This window comes from Azolla caroliniana, unplaced genomic scaffold (genome assembly GCF_043228905.1).
Source record: "Azolla caroliniana isolate FFs.n. ecotype wild unplaced genomic scaffold, voAzoCaro1.0.p SCAF_14, whole genome shotgun sequence".
Classification (NCBI taxonomy): domain Eukaryota; kingdom Viridiplantae; phylum Streptophyta; class Polypodiopsida; order Salviniales; family Salviniaceae; genus Azolla; species Azolla caroliniana.
The window spans coordinates 4,710,777-4,720,945 of NW_028230449.1; the positions used below are offsets into that span (position 1 = coordinate 4,710,777).

At 33.3% G+C, this 10,169-nt stretch overlaps 1 protein-coding gene across 2 annotated transcripts; it reads left to right on the forward strand.

The window, feature by feature from the left end:
* Positions 1-5,082: 5,082 nt before the first annotated feature.
* On the forward strand, positions 5,083-9,699 carry LOC147855332 (uncharacterized). Of its 2 annotated transcripts, none has more exons than XM_087330465.1 (4): positions 5,083-5,210; positions 7,147-7,332; positions 9,386-9,425; positions 9,508-9,698. In XM_087330465.1, the coding sequence occupies exons 1-4, from the start codon at positions 5,208-5,210 to the stop codon at positions 9,570-9,572; spliced, it is 294 nt and encodes a 97-aa protein (XP_087186591.1). In that variant the 5' UTR covers positions 5,083-5,207; the 3' UTR covers positions 9,573-9,698. The 2 variants fall into 2 exon arrangements, with proteins under 2 accessions (XP_087186591.1, XP_087186592.1); XM_087330466.1 differs by having other exon boundaries at positions 5,103-5,215; positions 9,508-9,699.
* Positions 9,700-10,169: the final 470 nt, after the last annotated feature.

The window sequence follows — 10,169 nt, forward strand, 5'->3', positions numbered from 1 at the left end:
TTTTCAAATTCAATCAAATCTATCTAACCTTTCAAGCTCAGATAGTCTTGCATTTGTTCCTTGCAGAAGTGGAAGTTCGACAGGCTCATTTTGGATGAGCCAGATGTTGATGACATTTGTGTCAGCTTTGGGAGGCTCTATCCGGAGTTGGCTGTGAACAGTGGTTGAGTGCAGTTGGCTGGGTCACTCAAATTTGGTCTAGCTAGATTTCGACACGAGTTTGTCGATTGATTAGTCAATTGGATTTCGAATGGAAGTTGGGTACTAAACTTGCTCAGTGCAGCTACGGTCAGTGGAGGAACAGAGCCAATTGGCCTTCCCAAATATCATCTAGCCGCATTGAGCATAGTAAACTACCGGTCCTATTCCAATTGTCAATTGCAAAGGGCCAATAACATATTATGTGCCATTTGTGCTAGATTTCCAAGTCGATCCTACTTTAGGTGACCACAACGATGAGAGGGATAGATCTAAATGTTCTTCCTAAATATCATCTGGTCGAATGAAGCACAGATGGGGGTTGTTCTTGCGGCCAAATCTGCTTCAAGTAGTTACGACGAGTGAGTGGATAGCGCTGGATGGCCTGACCAATTGCCGTCTAACTTGATCAAACACGATTTAAGGTCAAATCAATGGAAGGACCTCATTTTGAGTGTGCTACAATCACGAGGGCGAAGTACAGCCAACTAGCCTACTTCAAGAGTGATTTCGCTCAGTGAAGTGCTAGTTTTTCAGGTGTTTCTTCTCCAAAAAGGTGATCTTGTGGGGAGTTGTCAATCAAAAGATTTCAATCGGACCGAAATCTCAAAATCTATTCCAACAAACAAATCAACTGAAATATCTTCAAGGGGGTGAATGCAAGAGTGTTATTGAAGACAAAAGATGGTCGGTGGCAGAATACAAAACCAAGCTCTGATACCATATGTAGGAAACGCAGTCGTCATATGCAGAACAAGAACAACACTTGTCAAGTGAAGAACGCCCTATTGATGTGGATATAAAGGTGAGAATAAATTGAAGATAAAATAGGCAATTGAATTAGCAATCAAGATCAAGAAGGAAAGCAAGAAGAGAAGGACCCTCGAATCCGATCCTACTAGATCGATGTCTCTGTATTGACTAGGTTTTGTAGCTCCTAGGTCTCTGTTCTGTCACTGAGTATTGTCGTCTACTGAGAGAGAAGAAGATTTTACCAAGGTTGTGGCATTGAGTTCTTGTACACTCTAGTATAGTGAATTGTTCTAGAGGCAGTGGGCTCCCGTGGTTTTTCCTAATTACGGTTTCTATGTTAAAATGTTGTGTCTCGTGTACTTCTTGTTTTATTTGTTGTTTTTCATTCCTGCTTGTTAGTTGGCTGAAACGTACTAAGTAGTTAGAGGAAAACCTATGAGTCAGCTGAGTCCAAACCCATATTTCCATCACATTCATATCCTTAACTTGTCTCTAACTAAGGACGGTGGTAGATTGTAATTAATGTCATTTGTATTGGCATTCATGAAATGCCAACCTGTAAATTTTGAGAGATGTGGAGTACAAAGCATAAGATGTACTCATACTGGCAATGGGAAATGTTGTACATCTTTCTAGGGACATTGTTTTTCATAAAGCTATGTAGACAGAGGTCAAAACAATCTCCAAGAAAATGGCATTATAAGCTACATAAATCTTGCTAAATTCGAAGTTCACATGGCTTCCCTCTAAAATAAGCCTATATGTGAAGAACACAAAATCAAAATTCATCATCTCGGGAGTGTATGTGGATAATTTGCACCATTGTGGGAACTTTTGTAAAAGAGATACTAGAGTTGATCAAGGAGGTACAACATCACTTCCTAGTCAAACAACTTGCACCATTAAAACATTATTTTGGAATAAATGTACAACAGAATCAGAGTGTAGGGACAATAATACTATTCCTAGCAAAGTATGTGGATAACATCTTGGATAAATGCGACATGGCAACATGTTTTCCAACAATATCCACACCATTCATAGTATGATGTAAACTATCATTAAGGGACTCTCCTTGAAATGATGAAGAATACTCCCCACCACAAAGTATCAGTGAACCTTCGATACTTAGTGAGTTGCACAAGACTGAACTTGTCATTTTCAATTGACCACTCAAATGAGTATTATGATACTTACAATACACACAAAATATGTTATTCACTAATAAGTCATTCTTTGGGGCAAACAATTGGCCCAATATTAAACTTTGGAACTCTTGCAAGCATATTGGGTTGAGCCTCTCTCACTAATGAATGGGTATTAGAGAAAAAAGGGGGGTGGGGGTGAAACTTACTCTAATAATTATAATAAATACTTTAGCTAATTAAAAGTATTAATATGGTCAATTAAGAGTTTTGGGCACCCAAAACACGAAAATCTCCCTCTTAATCCATTTTCTTTTGTGATCTCATGCTAGTTGTTTCACCCTATAAGAAAGGGGCTATATTAGGTTTGTCAAAGTTCGTTCATTCATTGGGTACAAATTTCCTTATGTTGGTGTTCCCATGCTCTCAACTCTTGCATGAAGACCCAATGTTTGTCCACATGCACTTTGTCGTAGCCACTGTGTACTTGAACTAGAGAGAATGAGGTGAGTCATTGATGTTAGAGTGTTGATAGTTGTAGATTTTCACACTTGTTTTCTCTTGGGGAATTAAGTTCAAGGGGGAAGGGCAAAATCTTTTTTATGACTCGAATTGTAAATAGCAATGGGAACGGTTTCAGCTCAAACCAAATTGAACCATAAGCAATGGTTTAACGGTTTGTTGGTTCCAAAAAAAATTAATGGTTTGGTTTGGTTTGGATTTTCAATAAACAGTTCAATTTCGGTTCAGTTCTAAAACTCAGGTTTATAGGTTTGGTTTAAAGGTTTATAGGTTTTTGGTTAACTTTTTTTTACCTTACTATTTTATTAATTTAATGGTTTAATTAATGGTTTTTTATTGATTTAATTAATTTAACTTAAATTTTTATTTAATTTCATGGTTCAATTAAAGTTTAATTTATTGATTTAATAAATTTAATTTAAAGGCTTATTTAATTTAATGTATTTTTGTTTATTTAGATATTTAATTAGTTTGATTTAAATTAAGTTTAAATTTATTATTAAATGGTTCAGTTTGGTTTACTTTTTCTTAAATGGTTTGGTTTAAATACTTGAGAGTTCATAAACGGTTTGGTTTGGTTTGGTTGGATATAAACAGTTCGGTATGATTTTTCTGCCTTGAAACCAAACCAAACCGAAATTGAACCGTGCCCATTGCTAATTGTAAAGGGTGGAGTGAAGATAATGTGGAGGAGTTGACGTAGTAATCAACATGTAGCTCTACGGTTGACGTAGCATTTTATTGAAAATGAGAAATGAAATCAAGATATTCTTGCAAAAGCTCTTCCAAAAGATAGTTTTCTTAAATTCCAAGATAACTCAAACTTCATGAAATTGAATAAATTTGCTTGAGGGATATTAGCAAATAATTAGATGAGTAAAGAAAACTTGAGTTTTGAATTGAACTAAAGACCACATTTTTATTGGTTATTGGTTATTGGTTATACTACTAGAATATAAAGGGTCATTACCATTTATACATTGTATAGATGTATGTATCTAAAGAGAATGTACATGGAGTAACTAGCATTACACATGTTTTACTTGCACCTAAGAATGAACAACACAAAAACAGAAATATTTAGATGAGATAAATAACAAAATAAATAGCAGATGAAAAAATTTGTGTTAAGTACTCTATATTGTCTAATCACCATGAAACAATATTTCAGGAAAGTTCATTCGTTCAACATAGCAAAGAGAGAATCTTTTGACAAACATTCCCATATGTGTGTCTAGAAAGGATAAAACTCTTTTCCAAGATATATATTCAGAATAGTTTATTCATTTTGTGATAATATAATATTGGACATGTGAATAAATATATGAACACTATATTCAATAAGCAATTACCTAGAGATCATATATATTATTGATTCTATGAGTAAGAACTTCTCCGTTGTATATCACAATATCATATCTATAAAACTTTTTCAATCTAATTAACCTTTAAACCACAATCAAGTATGGTTCTAGAGCTAGCAAGTAATGGATATCGTGATCTATAGTAGAAAAAGGATGCATTATATGCACCTTTTATGCAAACTTCAAGAATAAAGGAAATTTTGTTTTCATATTGTTTTGTTGACAATTTGTGGACTGCAACTTATGAATGATTATATGGGGAAATGAGTGTAAATATAAATCAAGGATTGAATATAAACATAATCTACATTCCCGAAATCTACTTTAAATACCTCATATTACTCCATTACATTCTCTTTTTATCATTTTGGCATGCCAAACAAGTTTTTGAGGAGATATATATTAACCATATAATACTAGGGACTACATGAATGGAAATGGAAAAGAAATGTCCAATTCCAAACATCGTACACTTCATAATTACATGGACAAAATTGCTTTAAAATCATATCAATGATGCAAGATGGAATGAACTAATTTGATGTCTTGGTTCACAATAATTACATGGACAAAATTGCGTAAAAATCATATCAATGATGCAAGATGGAATGAACTAATTTGATGTCTTGGTTCACAATAATTACATGGACAAAATTGCGTAAAAATCATATCAATGATGCAAGATGGAATGAACTCATTTGATGTCTTGGTTCACAATAATTATCCAAGATATAAAATGAAAACATTAGTACTTTAGCTTTCATATCATAAATAAATTCTTAAAACTCTCTAGTTTGTGAAAATCTTTTTACATGCAACCGCGACGAATTTATCCCAAAATGTTGTACATTATATATTGAAAAGATCGGAGTTGAGACTTCGGATATGAGTAAAATGATATGTGAATATTATCAAGCTAAATAATACTTGTTGAAGTTGGGGCGAGTGCCTATATTGCACATTACTTTTCTTTAACTTTTCGGATATGGGTTGACAATGACAACATGAAAAATCTCGTCACCACCAAAACAATAACTACATAATTGGAGTAGTCCAAGGAAGGAGACCGTGTAGTGACTAGTGATAAACTCTTATTTTAAATAGACTTCAATATGTTGTAGAGTGGTGGAAGTTGATCATCTCTACCTTCTTACAAAGAAGGTTTTGTTCCATAGAGAATAAGAGGAAGAGATTGAGCTAGAGCTTGAACTTTCAAACTCTAGAAATGGTAAGGTGATTATAAATTAATGTATATTCTTTACTTTTACTCATAGTACACTTGTGCATATAGTTCTTGAACTCTATTCATGCAAATAGGACAAGCCAAAAACAACCCCCTTGTTGTAAATGACATTGTCTAGAATTAAAGAAGTGGATAGAGAATGGGATAATCAAATGATGTTTGAGAGGGAGACATAGAGAGCAAAAGTTATGAGTTAATAAGGCTCACCTTCACTTTAGGTCAAAAGCAAAGAGTGAGATGATTACACCACTACAATAGAAAGTTTCATATATGTTTTTATATCTACAATTTTAGAAATTGGATTCACTATATCACATTGTGCTATGAAAGGAGTGAGAAAATGGGTAAATTGTGCTCCATCTAGCATAATATTGTCTAGTGTAGTTTGATGAATTAATATGGCTTGTTGTATACTCTAAAAATATGTTAAGGAATACATCTCACCTATCCATGGTTTCGATAAAGATTGACTTTGATATATTGATCTATTGAGAGCCTTGAGCCACATGGGTTGTTCTATGTTGGAGAATAGAGGGCTGATGTTCATGTTCGACTTCCATAATCGTTTTCTTATTACAAATCAAGTTGAAAAATAGATATACCAGATGTATCCTCCCTTCTTTGAATATAGAGGTTCATTCGGGATGAAAGGCATGTTTAGCTAAAACATAAACACTAGACAACAATATTTGTTCTTAAAATGACCAAGGAAAATTTAGATATCATTTTTAAAATGATTTCGTGCATATCCTCTAGTGATCTTAAACATTTACAATTACATCTCTAGGCAAGAAACTTAGATGAGGCAAGAATCTCATCCCAAGGCATGTTCGAGTGATGAAAGAAGCACTAACATATGGTACAAATAGCTAACTTCATGGGCTTGGTACCTGGGCATTGTTATAGATGGCATGCCATTGTCAAGATAGAAATTTTAGAACTATTTAGTATTAAGATAAATACATCTGGCCACACTCAAAATTTTGAATAAAGTGAGAGTTTTACATATGACAAATCCTATTGTTATATATATTCAGTAGGATTATATCAATGCTTGAATAGGCTAGAAGTTCATAAAAGCTTAAGATGGAAGTTTGTTAACAAGACCATAAATAAGTAGGGATTTGTAGTTTTGGTTAAGTGAGTTTGATCAATAGTTTTGGTTCCACAAGAGTTCACTACTCACAATCCATGCTTCATTACTTTGGAGTTATCTTAAAGAATAGTGGAGCCACCACAAAGAAACTCGAATATTTTTACAGTGATGAGTTTTAAGCTATCAAGACCCATAGCCTCATAGCATAAGGATCTATGTTTCTGACACATTTCAACTTTGGACCTTGGCACCTTTCACGACATTATGATATTCATGGTCAAAGTGAACTTTTGAGTGCTTTTGTGTCAAAATATGGCTGAACTTCCAAGTGTTACTGTGATATCACATGGCACTAAGCAACTGAAAAACAGTTTAAAGATCGATGAAACATTATTGATTATTGTTTTTGTTCTATGTTGACAATTTTGACATGGCATGTTAATAAAAATAATGTCACTTGATGCAATACCTACGATTAACCTTTAATCTACTCTAGCTTGGGATGGAAGTACTATTACTTTGAAAAGACATGTGGATTGGTATCGAAGACAAATATTACCTGAATCAAAAGTGCATGAGTGTATATTCAAGGACATCAGTGTATACACACATATATGCATACATGTAATGTGTAGAATATATGCATTTTTTATGTTCACTAATGAAAGATCCACAAAAAGTTATTTATCCTAATTTCTAAACATTCCATGTCAAATGTACATTAATGTTGTTGGATACTATGTACATATGTAAATGTTATGTAGTAATAAAGAATATAAAATTATTGGCTTATTTTCTACTTATATGACTTGTTTGCTTATATAGACCATGTATATTCGTGTGAAGAGGAAAAAGAGTACATATTTTGTCCAATGTGATCCTTGGAGCACCATCCTACAAGTCAAACAAAACTTGCAAAACATCACAGACTATCTTGTGAGGAACCAACGATTGATCCTCCTAGACTCTCATCACATCCTCGATGATGCAAAGACGCTTTCTCAACAAGAGGTAATTCTTTGTCTAACTTAAGTAATAAGAATATGATGGGGGAAATTTATATACTCATAATTGACACAATGTGGATGGGTAAAGCTTCAATTGGTAGTAACCAAAACCTTATCATTGGAGGTACTTAATGAGAAAATTCCATAACAAGGATTGTTTAGTTTGGATTTGGTTTGTAGAAGTTGTGACCTTCTCTATAAGAAATCAACCCCAACAATATTCAAACACAATCACTTGGGAATGTTCTTGATGCTTAGAAGGCCCAAGATTGAGTCCAATTTTTGTCGTGGACAAAAGTTATTAAATTATTAGATATGGACTACTAAATTCAATTTAATTAGAAGATGCAAATCGTCAATTAAGATTTTCTTGCTTCATTTACTAATTAATTTCAAATTATTTGTATTGCAACTTTCATAAGTATGTCATGCATCTCAGACAATTATTGCTTTATATTCGTCTCACCATTCTCATTCCATTTCTTAAAAGTAGCTATATTGCGTTTTTCTCTAAACACATAGTAATTGAAACTTCAATTCAGAAGCCAAAATGGAGAGCTTTTGGTTAAGCCTTTTTTGATAGAAAATTGCGACATTAGTTTTATTTTTATAAATGGTTGGGTGCGTTACCAAAAATATTTGGGCTTTTTAGGATGATTTACATTGAGAATGCATCTATTATGTTGATTCTCTTTTTGACACTATGTTGGTTCATACGTTAGAAATACATTTGAGATTAATAAAAGGTGGAACATTTGCATCATACATCTAGGACAATTATTGCTTTATATTCGTCTCACCATTTCATTCCATTTCTTAAAAGTGGCTATATTACTTTTTTATCTAAACACATAGTAATTGAAAGTTCATTTGAGTACCCAAATTTGGGAGCTTTTTGTTAAGCCTTTTTTGACAAAAACTTGCTACATTAGCTTTATTTTTATATCTAGTTGGGTGCTTTACCAAAAATAATTGAGCATTTTAGGACTTTTATGTTGATTCTCTTTTTGATACTATTGTGTGCATTGTTCATATGTTAGAAATACATTTCAAATTAATAAAAGGTGGTACATTATGCACATTTGAGATGGAACCTAATATTCAATTGTTTACAATGCAATTAATTTGAACCTCCTCTTCTTCAATGTGGTCAAATATCCACCTCTACTTTGTATTCTCATAAGTGGGTGATTTGGAACATGTTTTTAATCTCTCAAGTTCCATAGCTTCATCAGGAGATCCACACAAATCGTTGTTGTTGGACCTTACTTTAACTTCTCTTCCGAAATTGGCTCACGTATGAAGTGGTATTGGATCTCGGTATAGTTGATCCATCCATGGAAAATGGAATTCTAGTGATAGAAACTCGTCTCTAGTGTTCACGTCTTCTTTTCATTGACTTTGATCCAAGGAGCCTTCTCATTCATTCTACTTCATGTTTTGTATTAAACACCACCATATGCCTTGCTTCTCTAAGGAAAACAAGCTGCTTAGTTATTTCTTGATTGTCCAAGTCAATATTTTGGACCCTAAAGAAAAACAAACTCTAGAATTTGATTGTTTGTCCTCGACATCCTAGCATGACTAAATTTAGTTTTACCTCCATCAACATGCAATTAACTTCTAGTCCCAAATACAAGTGAAATAGATCTAGATTCTTCATTTTGAATTTGAAGTTATTTTGAAGTATGCTTGGTCATATTCAAATCTTTTTCATTACTATCCCCGATGGAGGATCATTTCCTACTTGACTTTTATTCCTTCATAAAGAGTGTCATTCATTGGACATGACTTAAATCCACTAATAATAAGGAGTTTGTCAATCCATTTCTACTATGCCCTTCTTAGCCCATAAGGATCCTTCCACAACTTGAGATCATATTTTCTTAATTTAGTAGCTCAAAACCTTTTCCGTACTCCACAAATGCCTCCTCCTTGAGATAGCTAATTAGGAGTGCAAATTTGACATCAATACTCAAAACCTTGTTTCCATATTTATTTATTATTACATTGTGGTTTTCTTTTCTTTAGTCATAATAATTGAAACCCCATTACAGGTTGGAAATAACTCTATTGTGGCATTGACTTTGAGAAAAAGTAAGTATTTTGATCTAAATCACAAGGCAGACAAGTATATATGAGATTTCATTTCTTGAAAATAAAATTAGCTTTTTGGTAGGTACTGGAGAATGGGAGGATATTGAAATTGACAATATCAAACTTGAAGACTATGATAGTTGTTAAAGGACATTGTGCTTCTAACATCCAAATGCTTTAAAATAGCGTAAAATGGTTGGAGGGTGATTCCCCACTTTATGTATAAGCCACCTTGTCTTTCTGTAATAATCACTCCCAACTAGTGGGAACGTAGCTTCTTTTTTTGGGGGGAAAATAGCGTAAAATGAGGCACTCTAGCAGGGTAATTATAATTCACGTGCATCAATTTATGACAATATTCAAACTTTAATTTCTTGGTATTTTGACAGTGTATATTTAAACATGCCCATGTAATTATATATTATATGTGTATCTAGTTGTTAAGGATTTAGCATGACAATGTAAATTCTAAGATGATAGTGATTGCTCATGGTATATGACATGTTAAATGGTAGTCTAATGTTCAGCAATAATAATGACCTTCTACTGATGTAAATGCAAAACTTTTTCATGTAAATATAAGAATAGCATGAATTGTTTCTCCACCAATTTTCTATGTCTAAACATCCCTATAGAGTGTATAGGTGCTTCCCATTACACTACCATGTCAAAAACTAAATTTGCTTTATAAATGGCTTTTATTGATCCTCAAAGTAACACAACACTCTTGAGGAGTAACTCTTT

What these genes read in the sequence shown, in the direction of transcription:
- LOC147855332 (XM_087330465.1), top strand. An exon ending in AGACGCTTTCTCAACAAGAG is followed by an intron (nt 7,333 to 9,385) that starts GTAATTCTTTGT and finishes ACCCCATTACAG; the next exon opens with GTTGGAAATAACTCTATTGT. An exon ending in GGCATTGACTTTGAGAAAAA is followed by an intron (nt 9,426 to 9,507) that starts GTAAGTATTTTG and finishes GCTTTTTGGTAG; the next exon opens with GTACTGGAGAATGGGAGGAT.